Raw genomic sequence first — 22,445 nt, 5'->3', positions numbered from 1 at the left:
ACAATAATGACACACAGTACAGGAAAGAGAAAGGGAATTTGGTGAATTGGTGCGATGATGATAATCTCTCCCTCAATGTCAACAAAACGGAGATAGTCATTGACTTCAGGAAGCGGAGTGAAGGACATGCTCCTGACTACATCAATGGCGACAAAGTCGAAATGGTTGAGAGCTTCAAGCTTTTAGGTGTCCAAATCACCAATAACCTGTCCTGGTCCCTCCATGCTGACACTAAAGTTAAGAAAGCCCACCAATGTCTCTACATTTTCAGGAGACTAAGGAAATTTGGCATGTCCGATACGACTCTCACCAACTTTTACAGATGCACCATAATAAGCATTCTTTTTGGTATTATCAGCTCTTGCTCTGTCCAAGAACACAGAAAACGACAAAGGGTTGTGAACAAAGCCCAGTCCATCACTCAAACTTGTCATCCACTGACACTGTCTATGATTCCTGTTGCCTCAGCAAAGCAGCCAGCATAATTAAGAATCCCAGGCACCCCGGACATACTCTCTCCCACCTTCTTCCATCGGGAAAAAGGATACAAGAGTCTGAGGACACGTACCAACCAACTCAAGAGCAGCTTCTTCCCTACTGCCATCAGATTTTTGAATCAACCTACCTCGCATTGAATTGATTTTTCTCTACACCCTAGATATGACTGTAACACTACATTCTGCATTCTCTCCTTTCCTTCCCTCTGTACGGTATGCTTTGTCTGTTTAGCGCACAAGAAACAATACTTTTCAATGTATATGAATACATGTGACAATAATAAACCAAATCAAAATCAAATCAGATCTAATGTTCTGACGTTATGGAACTCTTGACTATGAGACTCACTCTATTTAGGTTCCTCAATTTTATAAACCTGAATTAAATCTAAGCTCTTGTGGTGGAGGGGTTAGTGACCCTGCCTCTAAACCAGAAGATCTGAGTTCAGATCTCACACCAAGAATTGAGGGCCAAGGAAGGCGTCCGTAACATGGCCAAACAGGTTGAGCCAATAGCAGGCGGTAAAAGTGGGAGAGATTCCTGTCAGCCATGTAATGGAAAGAACATTGAAGTTTCCACCTTTACTATCCATAGCTCCAGGTGTGTGTGAGAGTGCATGTTGCCATAGCAACTCAGATTCCCTGAGTGAACGGCAACACATCATCAATTAAACCTCTCCTCAGCCTTCTCTGTTCTAAAAAAAATCCAATCTTGCCTCATAGCAAAAATTGATGGCAACACCCTCATAAATCTACTCCGTACCCTCATGAGTGTAGTCACATCCTTCCTATAATGCAGTGACCTGAACTGTACAAAGTACTCTAGCTGTGGTCTAATTAATATTTTATAGAGTTATAACATAATGTTCCAGTTCTTATATTCCAGACTTTAGCTGATAGAAATCTGTATCCCTATATGCATTTTTAACCACCATATTGATCTGTTTTACTACATTCAGAGGTCTATGGACATACATTCCAAGGTCCTCATCACTTCTCAATATTGTGATGTCCCTAAGACATGAAAGTGATAATCAGACAGTTGTTCGGACATAGAAAGAGGCCATTTAGCCCACTGTGTCTGCACTGGCTCTCCAAACGGGCATTATGGTTTGATGCCATTCCCCCATACCCCTGCATCATAAACCGTTAAATCAAACCTTACCTTTTTGCTTATTTAAAAAGTGGACTTTGCTGAACCAAAAGGTGGCTGCCACATGATTCACAAGACGGCTACACTTCCTGGAAACTTCCCACAGCAGGTACAGGACAATAGCTTAATCCTCAGCCTTGTGGAATCTCAGTTCTCACTGTGAGGACATTACATTCAATGAAACCAGGGACCAGTAGACATTCCCTCTCCCCAGTCTGATCCTGTATCAAAGGGGATGCCATTGCAACTCAATATATCTGCAACTACACTAATAGCCATCATTCATTTTTAAAATGAACAATGGATTTCGATCAGAGACACAGAAACTGCATGTCAGCATGCTACTGAACCACTAGTGGACAACATCACGTAACCCAAGCTTCTGGCCTTTGGAAAATTTTAACATTACGTTTGCGAATTCATATGCCAATCTGCTGTGTAAACCCCAGCCTGAAAACATCAAAGCAGGACGCCAGGCTGATCACCAGCCTGCATCAAACTCAAATCTTATTTTGCTGGAAGATTCCTGCCATAATCTGCGGAGCAGGCCAAGTCTCTGTGCACCAACCCATCTTGCTGTGTCACCATTAACCTTAGAAGGAATTTTGCAAAATCCTGCTTCAGCTTGCTGAACTGTAACTCTTCCAGGAAGGAACCCTCACTGCACTCTAACATGCTGGACTCTGGCAATCACACGAACCGATAGTGAAGTTATTCAAAGTGGTTAAAAACTCCCCTTTCCTGTCCTCTTATTGAGTGCTGTGTGAACGAAGTTGTGATTGTCTCTAGATTTGATGGTGTGAATGAACTTTACTTCTGATATAAGCCTAAAGAACAAAGAAAATTGCAGCACAGCCCTTCGGCCCTCCAAACCTGCAATGACCACGCTGCCCGACTTAACTAAAACCCCCTACTCTTCTGGTGACCATATCCCTCTACTCTCATCCTATTCATGTACATGCCAAAATGCCCCTTAAAAGTCACTACCACGTCCGCTGCCACTACCTTCCCCAGCAACGAGTTCCAGGCACCCACTACTCTCTGTATGAAAAATCTGCCTCGTACATCTCCTTTAAGCCTTGCCCCTTGCACCTTAAACCTACGCCCTGTAGTAATTGACTCTTCCACCCTGGGAAAAAGCTTCTGACTATCCACTCTGCCCAGACTATTGGCTATGAATCACTTTACAAATTAACCTCACAAACAGGGTTTGGGGAAACATGCCACAGCCTATTCCAAAAATTAGAACACCTCCTTACAGACAAACAGCAAGAAAATAAAGGATAAACACAAAATACTACAATGTTGGAACCTGAAACCCAAAGAGAAAATTCTGGAAAATCTCAGCAGGTCTGGCAGCATCTGTAAGGAGAGAAAAGAGCTGATGTTTCGAGTCCAGGTGACCCATTGTCAAAGCATTTTTCTTCCGCACTTGAAACATTAGCTCTTTTCTTAACAAGCCCCACCCACAGGCTTCTGCAGCACGATTCAGGATCGCTATTTTTTCAGGCAGAGCGCATATGGAGGGCGCCTGAGAACAGGTCTAAAAGTCGGATCTGAAAGTTGACTGAAGTTTCAAGTCTGCCTAGAACTTAAAAATATGGGCCAAATGGCTCCCTTCTACACTATAAGGATTCACTGATTCTAGAAGTCAAACTACTTCAAAGCAATCTGCAAGATGTGGAAATCAGATCCAGTTTAGCCATATTGGGCAGGATACTCTGTCATTCTTACTCCAAAACCAGAAATTCCTGCCTGAGCTCAATCTTTAAATGGATCGCCAAATTTTCTGTCTCACCCGCTACAATTCCCGTGGCGGGCAGGGTGGGAACTTTTCAATGCTAAGTTGTACAGGAACAATTAATGATGCACACCAACTCGATGCCCACAATTTTAACCAGTCCCCTTGGCAGGAATGGGTGAAGTGTTAAAGACGATGTCTCATTTCATTCTCTGAGATTTCATTGGCTGCCATTTCCATTCGCAAAGTAAACATAGAATCTGCAGTGCAGAAGGAGGCCATTGGGCCCATCGATACTGCACCTACAACAATCCCATCCATGTCCTGTCCTATTCCCATCACCCCACATATTTATCTTCCTAATTCCCCTGTCATTAAGGGGAAATTTAGCATGATCAATCAACTTTACCTGCACATCTTTGAGGTGTGGGAGCAAACCGGAGCACCCAGAGGGAGAACCTGCAGACTCTGCACAGACAGTGACCCAAGGCCGGAATCGAACCCGGGTCCCTGGCACTGTGAGGCAGCAGTGCTAACCACTGTGCCACCATGGTGGAGGGGATTTCTCTGCCCTTCCCATGGTGTGTTTCTTATGGTGAGAGGCAGTGTGCCATTTTCCGGTCGCAGAATCTCTGCTCTCGCCACTGTAGATAGGATTTCCCATTGACTCCCCCCCCACTCCCCTCACTGCTGGGAAACCCACAGCAGGGGTGCACCATCAGCAGAAGATCCTACCAGTGTGAACAGCTAGAGAATTCCAGCCAATATAGTCAAGCCACAAGATTGTTTTTAAGCAGTTTCTGAAGGAGTGCAAATAATAAACAGAAGCCCCTGTATAAGGGAAACATTCAATCTTGAACTCTCCCATTCGGGTAGCTGAGGAGACACTGATTTCCAATGCTTCCTCACCAGATTGGGGCAGTTTCATGATGTTTGTCTTGTTCAATTCCTTTAAATTGTGCCTTATCCTTGCCAAGGGTGAGATAGAAAATGTCTCCTATCATACACATTACATGTTGAACGTGAATGGATCCTGATCTACCTTGCCAGTGTAGGTCAACTCAGAGTTGTGTCTTAACTATGAAATGCTGCAATTGGATTGATTTATCTCCAAAGTAATTGGCATGTTTCTGTACACCGTCTAATACACTCACAGCAATCTTAACTCCAAGCTCCTGGGTGCTTAAAGATATGCTTCAGCCAGACATATAGGGCAGAATTGTCCGACCATGCTCATCCCAAGACTGGAAAATCCTGACCAAAGTCAATGGACCTCTGCATGGTCCTATCCTGCCTGCTACCATTCCCGTGGTAGGATGGGAAAATTAGCATTAACACTACTTTGGTCATGTGTCTCTCACAGGCCCACGCCATCTTTCCTTCGGCCTAGGGAAAACTCCCAACTGTCTACTCCCAAGCACTTTTCAGCTGCTGTCTGGTTTTTTTTGGAGCCTCAAGGGGAGGTGACAGCCTGGTGGTATTATCGCTAAGCAATTAATCCAGAAACTCAGCTAATGTTCTGGGTTCAAATCCCGCCATGGTAGATGGCTGTGAAATCATTGTTGGGAAAACCTATCTAGTTCACTAATGTCCTTTAGGGAAAAAAATCTGCTGTCCTTACCTAGTCTGGCCTATATGTGACTCCAGAGCCACAAAAATGTGGTTGACTCTCAACTGCCCCCTGACCAGCCCCCATCCATTGACTCTGTCTCCACTTCCTGCTGCCTCAGCAAAGCAGCCAGCATAATTAAGGACCCCACGCACCCCGGACATTCTCTCTTCCACCTTCTTCCTTTGAGAAAAAGATACAGAAGTCTGAGGTCACGTACCAACCAACTCTAGAATAGCCTCTTCCCTGGTGCTGTCACACTTTTCAATGGACCTACCTTGCATTAAGTTGATCTTTCTCTACACCCTAGCTATGACTGTAACACTACATTCCGCACTCTCTCCTTTCCTTCTCTATGAACGGTATGTTTTGACTGTATAGCGCACAAGAAACAATACTCTTCACTGTATGTTAATGCATGTGACAATAATAAATCAAATCAAACCAAACTAGGGATGGGCAATAAATGCTGGCCAGCCAGTGATGCCCATGTCCCATGAATGAATTAAAAAACTCTCCATGGTCACTGATTAGCTTTATTCACCCTTCGGATTAATTCACCTGGAACATATACCCAGTGGCACAATTGTCATACACTTTGGCAGACTGAAACATTATAGGATTCTCTATTCTGGTGGAGGTACAGCAGATTTTGAATAATATTACAATTTTTAACAGGCAAGTTCAGCTGTTGAGCTGTGTACAAAGTACAAGAAATCCCCAAAGCAACAACCAGAATGGGTACAAAGCAACCCAGGCCTCATTTTAAATTGGTCACTGCTCGGGAACATCCCATCCCTAAAATTTACTACGAGTCTGCAGAACATCCGCATAAATTGTTCACGCCTGTTGGCATTTGTTAAGTGCTGACTGGAAATTTCAACAGTAAGTAGTGAGGTGCCACACTCCTGGGTTCAAGTCAAACACGATGCAGGTTTATTTTGGGGATGCTGTTCATTTAAGGTACAAGATGGAAGAGCTCCCAAAGCCCTCAAATCTTCGTCACTGCAGGTGATGTGACATTCCAGCAGCGGAGATGCAACTATTTTAAATATTTAACAGCAGTATCTCTGCTAAAGCATATATTAATGATTTGGATGAGGGAACAAAATGTAACATCTCAAAGTTTGCTGATGATACCAAGTTGGGTGGGAGGGTGAACTGTGACAAGGATGCAGAGGTCTTTCAGAATGACCTGGATAGACTGGGTGAGTGGGCTAATCAATGGCAGATGCAGTATAATTTGGATAAGTTTGAGATTATTCAATTTGGAAGCTAAAACAAGAAGGCACCTGAATGGCTGTAAATTGGGAGAGGGGAGTGTGCAGCAGGACCTGGGTGTCCTTGTGCACCAGTAACTGAAGGTAAGCATGTAGGTGCAGCAGGCAGTAAAGAAGGCAAATGGCCAGTTGGCCTTCATTGTGAGAGGTTTCGAGTACAGGAGCAGGGATAGTGTTTTTGCAATTATACTGGGCTGAGGCCACATCTAGAGTATTGTGTGATGTTTTTGGTCTCTTCTGAGGAGGGAGTGCAGCGAAGATTTAGCATGCTGATTCTGGGGATGGCAGAACTGATGTATGAGGAGAGATTGACTCGGTTAGGATTGTTTTCACTGGAGTTCAGGCGAATGAAAGGGGATCTCCTAGATACATATAAAATTTTAGCAGGACTAGTTAGGGTAGATGCAGGAAGGATGTTCCCAATGGTGGGGGAGTCCAGAACCAAGGGTCACAGTCTGAAGTTTCAGGGTAGTCCATTTAGGACGGAGGTGAGGAAACATTTCTTCACCCAAAGTGTGGTAAGCCTGTGGAATGCATTACCACAGAGCTGATGCTAAAACACTGAATGTATTCCAGAGGCAGCTAGATATAGGACTTGGACCGAATGGAATCAAAGGTTATGGAGAAAAAGCAGGACTAGGCCGTTGAGTTGGATGATCAGCCATGATCGTAATGAATGGCGAAACTGGCTCGAAGGGCCAAATGGCCTCCTCCTGCTCCTATCTTCTATGTTTCTATGTAAAGCAGAAAATTGAAATCTGTGTTAGACAGGGATGATGTGGGTATGCCGGCGTTGGACTGGCGTAAACACAGTAAAAAGTCTGACAACACCAGGTTTTAGTCCAACCTATTTATTTGATAATATACTCGCAAGCTTTCGAGGGGTTACCCTCTTCGTCAGGTGAATGGAGAGTTCTGGCCTCAGACAGAGCATATAAAGCACAGACAGTTTAGAGATTACTGATTAAAATGCGAATCCTTACACCTAACCTGCTGTTCAAGACCTGAAGTGGCTGATAATGTGAGTGGTAGGAGCACTGATCACAGTTTAAAGAGATGTGTATTGTCTCCAGACAGTACAGTAAGTGAGGTTTTGCAAACCCAGGCAAGTCACGGGGGTTACAGATAGTGCGACATGAACCCAAGATCCCTGTTGAGACCGTCCTCATGTGTGCGGAACTTGGCTATCAGTCTCTGCTCAGCGACTCTGCGCTGTCGTGTGTTGTGAAGGCCGCCTTGGAGAATGCTTACCCGAAGGTCAGAGGCTGAATGCCCGTGACCACTGAAGTGTTCGCCAACAGGAAGGGAACAGTCTTGCCTGGTGACTGTCGAGCGATGTTCATTCATCCGTTGTCGTAGCTACGACAACGGATGAATGAACATCGCTCGACAGTCACCAGGCAAGACTGTTCCCTTCCTGTTGGCGAACACTTCAGTGGTCACGGGCATTCAGCCTCTGACCTTCGGGTAAGCATTCTCCAAGGCGGCCTTCACAACACACGACAGCGCAGAGTCGCTGAGCAGAGACTGATAGCCAAGTTCCGCACACATGAGGACGGTCTCAACAGGGATCTTGGGTTCATGTCGCACTATCTGTAACCCCCGTGACTTGCCTGGGTTTGCAAAACCTCACTTACTGTACTGTCTGGAGACAATACACATCTCTTTAAACTGTGATCAGTGCTCCTACCACTCACATTATCAGCCACTTCAGGTCTTGAACAGCAGGTTAGGTGTAAGGATTCGCATTTTAATCAGTAATCTCTAAACTGTCTGTGCTTTATATGCTCTGTCTGAGGCCAGAACTCTCCATTCACCTGACGAAGAGGGTAACCCCTCGAAAGCTTGCGAGTATATTATCAAATAAATAGGTTGGACTAAAACCTGGTGTTGTCAGACTTTTTACTGTGTTAGACAGGGATAACATTAGTCTATACCTGTGGCTGTGCACTCTGTGCTGTCATGTTCTCGGAACGATTTGTTTGTTCTCAATCATTTATTACAATTTGGAGTATTGAGGTATAGACAGATGTGGCTACTTTGCTATATCTCTTCAGTTGGCAATGGCAGCTCTGTAAACATAGGATCTGAAGGCTCAGACTTCCCAGACAGAGGATTTTTTTATTCATTTGTGCCACTGGCTGGCCAGCATTTATTGCCCATCCCTAATTGCCCAAGGCGGTCACTCATATTGCTATGACTGTGGAATCAATGTAGGCCAGACCAGGTAAGGATGGCAGATTTCCTTCCCTAAAGGACACTAGTGAACCAGATCAATCAGCAATGGTTTTAAGGTCATCAGTATACTTTTAATTCAAACTCCACCATCTGCCTTGGTGGGATTTGGACCTGGGTCCCCAGAACATTGGCTGAGTTTCTGGATTAATAGTCTAGCAATAATATCACTAGGCCAATGTTTGAGATATTACCAACACAAGAATTGCTATGGCACGAGTAAGTTAATTGTAGCTATGTAAGTATCTCCTCCAACGTAATTTTGTTCTAAATCTTAGTTCGACTGGTAGGTATTTGAGCTTTGTGATTGACAGTTTTTGTTTTTATTGATTCATTCCAGTTTCATCATGATTTATTGCGATTTATGAGAACAATACTTCAACTAAGAGGATGCAAGTGTGACAAACTGCTTTTAAGTGGGTTACCAGAGTGTGTCTGACACAAACACTCAAGAGACACAAGATTTCTTCAGTATGTGAGTAGCTGGAACTATAAGAAAAATCTGGCTACTGTCACTCTTCATATTTGTCAATCAGATGAAAAGAACCATCTTATTTTCAGTCATTACTACAATTATGTCACACATTAATAGGAGGTGTGACATGTGTCAGGCTGCTGGCACACATGGGGTTTGTGCATATGAACATGCTACATTCTGATGGGGGAGATTTAGATCTTCAAATAATCCGACCAAAAAATGCTTTAAGTCATCTTGAATGGAATGTTTGTGCACAAGTTGTAGGGAAAACACTTCACTATTGCATAAAAGTTGCATTATACTTGCTTATCCATTTAATATTTTCATTGTGTGCTAACTCTAATGGGAAATCTACAATGAGCAATAGGATTGCATGAGGAACTATGGGCTGGATTTTACTGTGACTTCAGGATCCTGACACTTGGACCAGATGGGGATCCTAAACTTGCACTGTGTGAGAGGGAGACCGGCAGAGCAATCCTCCAATTTTCCACCTCTATCCTTGCCATCAAGTTAAGGATAGTGGGTAGATTCTTGATGCCCAGAGGAAAAAGTCTGGACAATGATGTCAAGGGTAGATTAGGCTCTTCCATCACGGGGGCATAGCGCCAGAGATCTGGGTTCAATTCCTGGCTTGGGTCATTGTCTGTGTGGATCTGCGCGTTCTCCCTGTGTCTGCGTGGGGTTCTTCCGAGGGCTCCAGTTTCCTCCCACAGTCCAAAGATGTAGGGGTTAAGTTGATTGGCGGTGTTAAATTGCCCCTTACTGTCAGGGGGGCTAGCTAGGGTAAATGCATGGGGACAGGGCCTGGGTGGGATTGTGGTTGATGCAGACTCGATGGGCCGAATGGCCTCCTTCTGCACTGTAGGACTTAATGATTCAGCAGCTCATCTCAGAGAAGGAGAACTCCAAAAGCAAGCCTGCATCTTTACAGCTGCTCCCCTTATGGCATGTACAGTTTAAGTTTATTTATTAGTATCACAAGTAGCCTTACATCAACACTATAATGAAGTTACTGTGAAAATTCCCCAGTTGCTACACTCCAGTGCCTGTTCAGGTACACTGAGGGAGAATTTAACATAGCCAATGCACCTAATCAGCACATCCTTCGGACTGTGGGTGGAAGTGGAGCACCCGGAGGAAACCCACGCAGATACGGGGAGAATGTGCAAACTCCACACAGACAGTGACCTAAGCTGGGAATTGAACCCAAGTCCCTGGCGTTGTGAGGCAGCAACGCTAACCATTTTGCCACTGTGCCACATTCCTAGTTGCCTGAGGGATTACACGGCAGCAATATAGTATTACCTGCTTCAGACAAGGGAAACGCTCTGTATAAACCCTATCCAGGCCCTGTGGTGCTGGGGACAGGCAGAGGATGCTAACGGTATAACCCTGCACAAAGGCAGCCTCCGGGCGACAGTCACTCTCCACAGATCAGGGCAGGTGTGGAGATCACATCCTTCTGAAGTGACAGATCACCTTTCCAGGTATTGTGATGTTCTCCTCAATCCAGGAAAGAGAAAGGAGAAGAACTCTAAACACAACCTGCTCTCCTTGCTCCTGTCAGGGTATTGCTCCTGGCTTGTCATCCATTCGCTGTGGTTCAAAATACGAGAACTCGGCTACTAAGCTTACTTCATGGCATGTCAGAACACCTCGAGGCAGCAATACCAGACCAGAATGCAGAACAGCCCTGGTAGCCAGAATCTGGGCCAGGTACAACATTGAGGTGGCTGCCCTAAGTGAACCAAGACTTGCTGAGGAGTCTGAACTTGAAGAGGTCGCTGCAGGGTGTGCATTCTACTGAACTGGTCTTTCGAAGGATAAACCTCGACTGGCACACAGATTTCAGTCACTTCTGACAGGAGTAGCAATCAATTCAAAGCTTTTCATTTAAGTCTTTCTAGTGACCAGCATGCGACACTCATTAGCACCTAAGTTCCAACAATGACATGTACAGATGAAGTCAAAGAAACATTTGGGGTTATTCTTGATTGGATTGTCAGGCAACTCATTGGCTCTGTGTAGCCTGAATCACAGCGTACAGGGATGGGGAACAGCAAACGTAGATCTCTGCAGCACGTCAAATTCAAGTAAAATCTCACAAAAAGTCTCGATGGTGTTTCTGGACCTGACCAAGGCTTCTGATAGAATAAACCAGGAAGGCCTATTGAAGGTAAAAGCAAAATATGGTGGATGCTGGAATCTAAAACTAAAACAGAAAATGCTGGAAAATGTCAGCAGGTCTGACAGCATCTGTGGAGGGGGAATAGAACCGAGGTTTGGTCAGAGCTATTGAAGGTTCTGAAACAACCCTGAAAAGATGGTCAGTGTCCTCCGCTCATTTCACAATGGCAGAGTGGCCAACACGATGGAAAGCAGCACTTCACCTTTCCTAGCGTCAATAGCAGTAAACAAGGCTGTGTATTGGTTCCAGTTCTGCTCACCAAATACCTCTTGGTCGTACTTTAGCCCACACTCTTAACACAGGAGGACACATTCAATTCAGGATAGATGGCAACATCTTCAACTAGCAAAAGTTAACTACTCAAAGCTCACTGAGCAGCTACTGTGTGTTCTACACGCACATAGCACATTCTCGGGAGAATGTTCAGCAGTTTGTTGATCACTTTGTCGTAGCTACAGAACAATTGGCCTGACAGTTAGCTTGAAGAAGATAGAGATCTTGCAAGAACCTATTCCTGGCCACGTACTCCTACATCCCATAGTCACGAACAACACCACATCTCTTTGCTCAGGACAGGTGCTTTGCTCTCTTGGGGAGTATCACTACACAAGATGACAAACTCAATCATCGCCTGGCAAATGCCAACTCAACATTTGGCAGGCTCACTCACAGACTCTGGCATGGAGTTTGTTTCAGAACAAAGATCAAAGTCTACCAGGCAGTGGTTCTGGCCACTTCTTTACGGGTGTGAGACTTAGGCAACCACTGGTATCACCTGAAGCAACTTGAGGCATTCCATTTTCACTGTCTGAGAATATTTGTAATGTCAGGAGGTTGCAAAATGCTTCATATCTGACATTGAGACTGTGTTCATAAGTTTGTAAGATATAGGAGCAGAACCAGGCCATGTGGCCAATCCAGTCTGCTCTGCTATTCAATTAGGGCTGATAATGCTCTTCATCCCCATTTTCCTGCCTTCTCCCCATAACCCTTCAACCCATTCCCAATTAAAAATCTGTCTAACTCCTCCTTATATTTACTCACTGTCCCAGCATGCACTGCACTTTGGGGTACAGAATTCCACAGATTCACAACCCTTTGGGAGAAGTAGTTTCTCCTCAACTCTGTTTTAAATTTGCTACCCCTTGTCCTAAGATGATGACCGCTCATCCTCGAAGCCTCAAGATAAAGGGGAGGCGGTTTAGAACGGAGTTGAGGAGGAACTTCTTCACTCAGAGGGTGGTGAATCTCTGGAATTCTCTGCCCGTTGAAGTGGTGGAGGCTGCCTCGCTAAATATTTTTAAGAAGCGGGTTGATGGGTTCTTGATAAGAGAGGGGATTAAGGGTTATGGGGAGAGGGCGGGAAAGTGGAACTGAGCCACGACAGATCAGCCATGATCTTATTGAATGGCGGGGCAGGCTCGAAGGGCTAGATGGCCTACTCCTGCTCCTATTTCTTATGTTCTTATGTTCTTATGTTCTTATGCCCTACCAGCGGAAGCATCCACTCCATGCCTACTTTATCCAGACCTTTTATCATCTTGTATTCTTCAATTCTTCAGAGTTTGCTGGATCGCTAATGTGGTTGTTGTGGAGGATTCCCGCGTACCAAAGGCAGGATGAGCATGGGAACCCACACCACAAGAATGTCCCAGACATAGATACAGTGTGAAAGCTAATCTTGGAGCTTACAAACTGGATCCCAATACGTGGGAAGAACCAACATCAAATAGAGAAGTGGTTTGTCACCAAACAATTTCAACATTCAAAGAGAACAGAATCAGGTGCCTTCAGGGCAAGTGATACTGGCACAACACCAATGCCTCCATCCATCCCCCCAATACTGGTTTCATATCAATCGGTAATGCAAAGAGAGATTTGATCCAATGTCACACAAGACAACTTCAAACTAGACTGTGAATTGGTTATTTTTTTTTGCTGAAAACTCACCTGTCGAAGCAACAGGAGAACCCGTCATTGAAGCAAGCTTCAGGAGATAGTAACATCTCCACAAATTCAACAGGCAGGTGGCACAGAAAATGGGGGAAAGTGGGGTGGAAGCTGTCAACCCCAAGGACAGCTTCCTCTGTTGCATTTTTAGCCACTTTGACTAAAACAAAGTGAAGGGACGGGTCCCATGACATCATACTGGTTTATCCCAATATCACCTGACCTCTTCCTCGCAGGACAATCTATTCTGTTTTTCAGTTTTGCTTTCACTGAGAACTGACCTTTGCTCTCCTGTTAACACATTTTGCTATCTTACCTTTGTGCCATTATTAGCACTTCTTCAGTCCCAATGCCACCATTAACACCACCTTTGTCTCGTGTCCATGACATTTTTGTCAATCTTTTGTCAATCCTTCCTTGGCTCTGACCTATCCCTGACTTTTTGTTCTGCCCCATCCTCTCTCCAACTATATAATTCATCACAGTTTTATCCCTCACCAGTTCTGTAGATGGGTCATATGGACACAACACAATAACTCCCTTTCTCTCCTCACAGCTTCTGCCAGATTTGCTGAATTTATCCAGCATTTTCTGATTTTATTTTACGTTATGTATTTACTTTATCATCTAAAAACAGGTTTTTATTTAAGGTTGGATATGGATCATGTGCAAAGCCAGTTAGCTGGGCAGCTAGCGTGTGGGCGAGATTAAGGCATGGGGGTCTGATTCCCATTCCAGCTGAGATGGACTTGAAATCATCCTGCCCATTTTACCCATAGCAGCAATACATGGCACTCTTGCCATGGTTTGGACTGGAATTCTCTGGCCGTTCATGCTAGCCGGATTCGCAGTGCCATGGGGTAACATCAATGGGAAATCCCACTGACAGCAGCGGGATCAGGGAATCCCTCTGCTAGTGAACATCATGCCACCTTCCGTAGGCAGGAAACATACATCTGGAAGGCTGGAGAATCTCACCCATGGTAAATAATTGCCTTTGGGAAGCAAACTCAACCTGTTATTTCTTGGCCTCCAAATATTAGTCTCATAAGGTTACAGTACATTAAGCATTCTATTTTTCTTTAACCAATTTCTCGTAGGTTAATAATCTGAAAATCTTAGAGAACCATAGAACCCTAGGATGCCATTTGGCCCATCGAGTCTGAACTGACCACAATTCCACCCTGGCCCTATCCCCATAACCCCATGCATTTACCCGAGGTGGTCACCCTGACATGAAGGGGCAATTTAGCATGGCCAATCCACCTAACCTGCACATCTTTGGATTGTGGGAGGAAAGCGGAGTACCTGGAGGAAACACATGCAGGCACGGGGAGAAGGTGAAACTCCACATTGACAGTAACCCGAGCCAGGAATCGAACCCACGTCCCTAGTGCTGTGAGGCAGCAGTGCTAACCACTATGCCACCCCTTCTGCATTTTGTATATGATTAGGGGCAGGACAACCTGTCCTGGTCCCCACAAGCCAACACTATAGTTAAGAAAGCCCACCAACGCCTCTACTTCCTTAGAAGACTAAGGAAATTTGGCATGTCAGCTACGACTCTCACCAACTTTTACAGATGCATCATAGAAAGCATTCTTTCTGGTTGTATCACAGCTTAGTATGGCTCCTGCTCTGCTCAAGACTGCAAGGAACTACAAAAGGCTGTGAAGGTAGCTCAATCCACCAGGCAAACCAGCCTCCCATCCATTGATTCCGTCTGCACTTCCTGCTGCCTCGGCAAAGCAGCCAACGTAATTAAGGAACCTACTCACCCTGGACATTCTCTCTTCCACCTTCTTCCAACGGGAAAAAGGTACAAAAGTCTGAAGGACCAACCGACTCAAGAACAGCTTCTTCCCTGCTGCCTTCAGACCTTTGAATGGACCTACCTTGCATTAAGTTGATTTTTCTGTACACCCTAGCTATGACTGTAACACTACATTCTGCACTCTCTCATCTTCTTCTCTATGAATGGTATGCTTTCTATGAATGGCATGCAAGAAACAATACTTTTCACTGTATGGTAATAATAAATCAAATCAAATCAAATCAAAATCAGACAGGGTTTTAGAACATAGAACATTACAGCGCAGTACAGGCCCTTCGGCCCTCAATGTTGCGCCGATCAGTGGAACCACTGGTTAACCAATTTTAAATCGAAGCAAATAAGTCCAGTCAAAGCAATTGGCCATTGCTTTCACTCTTTGCTTAAGGAATAATGAACAGGCACTTCAGAGTCCCCATGAGTTGTAACTCTAGGATTGCTGCATATTTGTCACCTTACCTTGTGAGGTTTTGTGCTTCGTCTCTTCTGTTTCTTGGGGCGTAACAATCTCTCCCGCTCCTGAGGGAGCACAAAATAGTGAGATATAAAAATCCAACTTTCAGACGATGGACTCAATCAACTGGAAATGCTACAGCAAACACCAAGGATCAATAGCAATCCGTCAGCTGGATCAATTCCAGTCCATTCCAACCTTGAGACATTAATAAAAGTAGACACTGGTTTGTGTGGCACTTTTATTGCTGAATAACATCTAAGGACAGGCTGAGAAAGTAATTTTGCTCGTAAATGCATAGTTATTGTCAAGCACTGATGTCCTACTCTATTACTCGTTGGAGGTTCAATCTACACAGGGACCAGAAGCATCTCATTTTAGGCTGCTGACTAAAGGTTATTCACCTGTTTCTGTCTTCACAGATATGGCCCAACCTGTTGAACATTCCCACTGTTTTCTAATATTATTTCAAATTTGACGTTGCTTGGAGTCTAATTAAATTATCCCATCATTTGTCCCTTTCCAAATCCCCTTCCCAGAATGCTTCAAGGGTACCTTGTCATCTAGAGATGCCAAAACATCCCAGACCCCCATGTGAACAGGGTGACAGCTGTATTAGCAGGCTTTTAAGAGAATTTAAAATCACTTGTAATTCATTTCCTAATTATTACATTAAAGATTGATCTTAATCTTTCCTGCAATACATGAACATAATTTATTTCCATGTATTTCAGCTTGGAGCAAAATAGAAACCAATTCTTTGGCATGTCAAAACCAGCTTCATTGACTAAAGATATGGGCCAGAATTCTATGCTCCCGTCACTGGCAGGATTTCAGGCAGTTGGTTTTGGAGGGAGAGGAGAGTGAAATGGAAGGAATGGGAATCTCTCCCTGTCCCCCCACCCCCCCGCCCCCCATTTTTGCCCACCACGATTTTACACTGGGGCAGGCAAGGCCTCAGATGGGAAGCTCACTTTTACCCCAGTTGAAGCCAAGTAGCCAATTATTCACCGCTTAAGAGCCATTTCCTGCCCTTCCTCAATTTTTAGGTTGACAAGAACGAATGAGCATCTGTGGATGTAGCCCAGAAAAGAACATAGTTATATCCCGGGCAGGAAGATGGGGGCACATCCCCTTCTGAAATCGAGAGACCCCCCCCCCCAACCCCGTTAAGGTCTGGTGGCATCCCTTTCCCCACCAGCCTCTCCCCGGAGAGCCTGATTGCTCCCATCATAGCAGCATGGTGGCACAGTGGTTGGCACTGCTGCCTCACAGCACCAAGGACCCGGGTACGATTCTTTGGGTCACTGCCTGTGTGGGGTTCGCATATTCTCTCCATGCCAGTGTGGGTTTCCTCCCACATCCAAAGGTGTAGAGCTTAGGTGGGGTTGACCATGCTAAATTGCCCCTTACTGTCCCAAGATGTGTAGGTTAGGCAGATTGGTTGGGTAAATATGTGAGGTTACGGAGATAGGGCCTGGGTAAGATGCTCTGTGGAGAGTCTGCGCAAACTCGATGGGCTGAATGTCCTCCTTCTGCACTGTAGGGAATCTATCAGCATGCACCCTTTCCTATGCCTCCCTGCCTTGGGACCCCTTCAACTTAGCTGGGACTCAGGTGCCCAGATCTTATGAACTCCTGAACTTACACTTCTGTCCACTGCAGCACTGTTTCTGCAGGGATCATAAAATCCCTATAGTGTAGAAGAGACCATTGAGCTGCACCGACTCGCTGACAGTATCTTACCAAAGCCCTCTCTGCTGCCACATACCTGTGTCTCCACACATTTACCATCTATCTAACCCACGCATTCTTGAGCCCTAAGGGGCAATTTAGCATAGCCAATCCACTCTTTGGAATGTGGGAGGAAACCCACACAGGCACGGGGAGAATGTGCAAACTCCACACGGACAGTCATCCAAGGCTGGAATCGAACCCGGGTCCCTGGAGCTTTGAGACGGCAGTGCTAGCCACTGTGCCACTATGCTCCCCCGGGCTGGAGAAGTGCCAAGCCAATCTGACAGGCTGACAGCTCGCTAAGGCGGGGCCTTCCTCCAGAGTGAGGAGCAGACCTCTTGCCTGTAGCCATTTTATGCTGATTTAGCGTGAGATGGCTGCAGGGTACTCGGAGTCAGGGGAACTCTTCAAATGGTGTGAAGCAAGACCCTACCATACAAAAAACCTCAGGCCATGGAATCAATTGTTGTATATAAAGGGCATCATTTTCATTTTGCAGCTTTTGAATTTGCCTTTCAGACTGAAATTATATTGTGCTCGATACAAACATCGAACTGCTGAGATAGAACGGGGTTCTTACCTCACAATCAAATGCATTTGATCAACTGCTAATTTACACTAGGACTTTTGTATTGATGCTTACATCCAAAACCACTTACAACGTACTGCATCCTTAAGTCAATGAATCACACTCACAGCTTCACTAGGCAACAAATGTTTGCCATCCATCTTTTTAATGAAGGTGGAGTGAGAACTTCCATTGAGAAATTTAGCGATCTGTTGCTTGATAATACTGGTGCAGCTAGTAATTGCTTCATTAATGTCAACCATCAGCCACTGAAATTAGGAAGCGTATGGACAAGTGCAATAACCAAACGTCTCACCATTGTTAAATCGTCAATAATGTGCTGTTGCTCGACGACCTGAAGTCTCAAGAACTCTATTTCTTGCTCATCTTGCATTTGGTTCGGATCACTCACAGAAGTATACCGCCTTAGCTGTCCTTGCGAAGCTAACTTTTCCTTCTGACAAGCACAAAAAGAACATGTATTTAACACACCTGTATGTTAAATCGTCCAAAGAACTAAACTGTCTCATTTTTCTCATATTCTTGATCCTACTCAAATCATGAATGGTTTGACAAAGGGAGAGAATTTTCTCGTTCCTCCTGCCACAGGAATGTAGCAGGCAGGACAGAAAATTTGAGAATGCAAAGATCCATTGACCTCGGGTGGGAATTTCCAACCTTGGAGCAAATACGTATGGAAATTCCTGCCCCGAGTATTTTATCTTACACATTTCACTTGTTGCTTGTTACATGAACTGCATGAAAACTGGTGGGTAGGACTTTTTTTTATTCATTCGTGAGACATGGGTGTCGCTGGTTGGCCAGCATTTATTGCCCATCCCTAGTTACCCTTGGAGGGCATTGCTGTGGCTCTGGAGTCACATGTAGGCCAGATCAGGTAAGGAAGGCAGATTTCCTTCCCTAAAGGACAATGGTGAACAAGATGGGTTTTTCCGATAATGGTTTCATGGTCATTGTAATATTCTTAATTCCAGATATTTTTTATTGAATTCAAATTCCACCATCTGCCATGGCAGGATTCGAACCCAGGTCGCCAGAACATCAGCTGAGCTCCTGGGTTAACAGTCTAGCAGTAATACCACGAGGCCATCGCTTCCCCATATGTTTGGCAGTAAAGTGAAATTTAGTAGAATGTATTTCTGCATTGAATTTACACGTTGTTCTCAGATTCAGAATGTGCAAGAGCCTCCAGATTCCAATTGTGCTTTCTTTTCTTCTGGTTTGACTTGCAGTTATATTGAGGTAAATATTATCTATAAACTGATGAATGGGAGGCAGTATTCCATTTCTCCTGCCTTCACTCAGTGAAGCAGAGTAAGAAGTCTGGCAACACCAGGTTTAAGTCCAAGTTCACCTGACGAAGGGCAAACCCCGAAAGCTTGTGAGTTTACTATCAAATAAATTGGTTGGACTTAAACCTGGTGTTGCCAGACTTCTTACTGTGTTCACCTCAGTCCAATGCCGGCATCTCCGCTCAGTGAAGCACCAGAGTTTATCCAACTCAGGACTTGCACTGTTCGTTCTCTGCATCAGAGGTTTTGTGCAAAGCCTTCCCTGACTAAACCACTCAGTCCAGGAGGAGGGCATTCGGCCCATTGAGTCTGTACCAACAACAATTCCATTTAGGCCCTATGCCCATTACCCCGCGTATGTACCCTGCTAATCCCCCTGACACTAGGGTCAATTTTAGCATGGACAATCAACCTAACCATTGTTGGACTGTGGGAGGAAACCGGAGCACCTGGAGGAAACCACGCAGACACGGGAGAAACTGCAAACTCCACACAGCCAGTGATCCAAGGCCGGAATTGAACCTGGGTCCCTGGCGCAGTGAAGCAGCAGCACTAACCACTGTGCCACCGTGCCGCCCACTCAAAGCAAAGAATTTTTGAAATCAACAGTGCAAAGACTGAGCTGAAAGTGAATGAATTCAATTTCAAATCAGGAACAGAAAGAGAAGATGGATAGAAAGAACTGAGAGAGATAGAAGCATGTCTTCCTTGTTATAAATGTTATATTTTTATAATCAATAATAATGCAGGAATGACACTATATGTAATAAGTAATTTTAAATCCTATTGATAGTAATCAGCATACATTGTTAAAAGAGTACAAACGTAACAAGTAGGAGCAGAAGTTGGCCATTTGGCCCCTCAAGCAGCTCCATCAATCAATAAGATCATGGCTGATTGGTTTATGTTGAGTTCCACTCCCAACTCATCCCCAGAAAACCTTCGCTTCCCTTTCCCAACACGAATCTACCTACCTCCGCCTCATGAATATTCATACAATTGTAAAATTCCTACAGTGCAGAGGAGGCCATTTGACCCACCCAGTCTGCACTGACCACAATCCCACCCAGGCCCTATTCCCGTAACCCCATGTATTTACCTTGCTAATCCCCTGACACTAGGGTCAATTCAGCATGGCCTATCAGTCTAGCCCGCACATCTTTGGACTGTCGGATGAAACTGGAGCACCTGGAGGAAATCCATGCAGACCCGAGACCGGAATTGAACGGGACATGTCCCTGGCGCTGTGAGGTAGCAGTGCTAACCACTGTGCCACCCTGTCGCTGCTGCCTTCTGGAGACAGAGTTCCAAAGTCGCACAATCCTTTGAAAGAAATAAATTCTCCTCATCTCTATCCCAAAAGGGTAACCTCTAATTTTAATGATGTGGAGATGCCGGCATTGGACTGGGGTGGGCACAGTAAGAAGTCTCACAACACCAGGTTAAAGTCCAACAGGTTTATTTGGTAGCACAAGCTTTTGGAGCACTGCCCCTTCATCAGTGATGAGACTCCTTACTCTAATTTTAAAACAGTGCTCCCCTCAGTTCTGGACTCACCCAGAAGAGGAAACATCCTCTCAATGTCTACCTCGTCAATTCTGTTCAGGACCTTATGTTCCTCAATCAAGACATCCCCTCATTCTTCTAAACTCCAATGGAAACAAGCCCAGTCTTTCCAGCTTTTCCTCATAAGACAACCCGCTCATTCCAGGAATCAACCTCTCACTCTGCAATCTTGAACTCAATTATTTTGACATTAGAGTGCTGACAGATGAGAATCCCATCAAATTTGAAGGAGCTAGTTATCGACACAGCTCCCCAAGTACTACCAGGTGGATATTGTGGGAATAAGCAGAAGTTAGCTGCAGTTTCATTCTGGTATTCCAAGTGGGAAAAAAAACAGTAAGATGGGAAAATATGATAATAGTAGGCAAATCATTAATTATAAAACAAAGCACAGGTCTTTCCTTCTGGGTCAGGCTGAAGCAGATAGGACTTCTTATTTTGTGTTGACTTTAATTAATATCTACCTTGTAAAATAACACAACTCCATGATACTTAATGCATTTTGGTTGTGAAACAGACAAGAAGATGCCAGTTTTCACAACTTATAAGTGCAACTCAAACATCAACTTTTGGATTTCTGCATTTAACCACTCATCTACCACCCGCCCGATGTTGCAGCAGCATGTAGGCAAAAAACAGGGTAGATTCAGAAAGAATGTCCTCAGTGGTGGGGGAGTCCAGAACAAGGGGGTCATCGTTTGAGGATAAAGGGTAAAGCTTTTAGAACTGAGGTAAGGAGAAATTTCTTCACCCAGAGGGTGGTGAATGTGTGAAATTCACTCCCACAGAATGTAGTTGAGGCCAAAACATGGTCTGATTTCAAGAAGAAATGAGATTTAGCTCTTGAGGCTTAAGGGACAAGGGATATGGGAAGAAGGAGGGGGGAATCAGGATCAGGATCAGGATATCGAATTCAATGATCAGCCATGATCAAGGTGAATGGTGGAGCACGTTCGAAGGGCTGAATGGCCTTCTCCTGCTTCTAGTTTCTATGTTTCTAAACTACAGCAAGGAGAAGACATGGTGGCACCATGGTTAGCACTGCTGATTTCAGCACCAGGGACCCGGGTTCAATTCCGGGCTAGGGTCACTGTTTATGCTGAGTTTATGCATGTTTTCCTGTGTCTGTGTGGGTTTCCCCAGATGCTCTGGTTTCCTCCCACAATCCAAACATGTGCAGGTTAGGTGGATTAACCATGCTAAATTGTCCCTTAATGGCAGAGGAATTAGCAGGGTGAATACATGGGTTTACAGGAGTAGGGCCAATTTACTCTCTGGGTGGTTTAAATTACAACCTGGAATTATAAGATGTATAAAATCTCAGCTGTATCGTGTACCATTTCTGCATGTTCTCTGGTCAGCTTTTTTAACTTATCTTCCATCCTCTGTATGGACTGCATGACATCGTCATTCTTCTTCGTCAAGCGCTTGTTCTTTTCGACGAGTGGTTTCAGCTGACTCTCTGTCTCGCGGACACGTTTTAACTGTAAAAGCAAAGCAGTAAGTTTCAACAAAATGCAATCAATTCAATGGCACTTGCTGGAATTTTCCAACCACGCCCGGGGCAGGGATTCTCCAGTCCCGCTGCAGCGAATGAAGAATTGGCTGAGCGCCAAATTCCCTGTTCTGGCCAGCAGTGGTAGTGGGGTGTGCAAAATTGCAGCACTTGTCTCAGCTCACATTTGACATGCAACCATTAGCTTTGCATAAATTAGCTACACAGTAGATAAATTCTTCAGGGGATTTATTTCAAACCTGTCACTTTTTGCCTGGAAGTGGAAAATATTGGGTGGGATTTTCTGACCCAAGACTGGGTAATCCCACCAGAGGTTAACGGACCTT

The 22,445-nt window shown here is 44.8% G+C and overlaps 1 protein-coding gene across 1 annotated transcript in view; it reads right to left on the bottom strand.

Moving 5' to 3' along the window:
* Window positions 1-22,445, bottom strand: part of LOC145346972 (uncharacterized) — a 464,774-nt gene that overhangs the window by 199,812 nt on the left and 242,517 nt on the right. The window contains exons 9-11 of the mRNA XM_080194876.1: window positions 21,941-22,087; window positions 18,041-18,181; window positions 15,425-15,484 (exon numbers count right to left, since the gene is read on the bottom strand). Of these exons, the coding sequence (XP_080051002.1) occupies window positions 15,425-15,484; window positions 18,041-18,181; window positions 21,941-22,087 (348 nt within the window). The remainder of the gene's footprint in view (window positions 1-15,424; window positions 15,485-18,040; window positions 18,182-21,940; window positions 22,088-22,445) is intronic.

Source organism: Carcharhinus amblyrhynchos, chromosome 1 (assembly GCF_965287045.1).
Source record: "Carcharhinus amblyrhynchos chromosome 1, sCarAmb.v2.hapA, whole genome shotgun sequence".
Taxonomy (NCBI): domain Eukaryota; kingdom Metazoa; phylum Chordata; class Chondrichthyes; order Carcharhiniformes; family Carcharhinidae; genus Carcharhinus; species Carcharhinus amblyrhynchos.
This window is presented reverse-complemented; position numbering and strand designations above follow the sequence as displayed.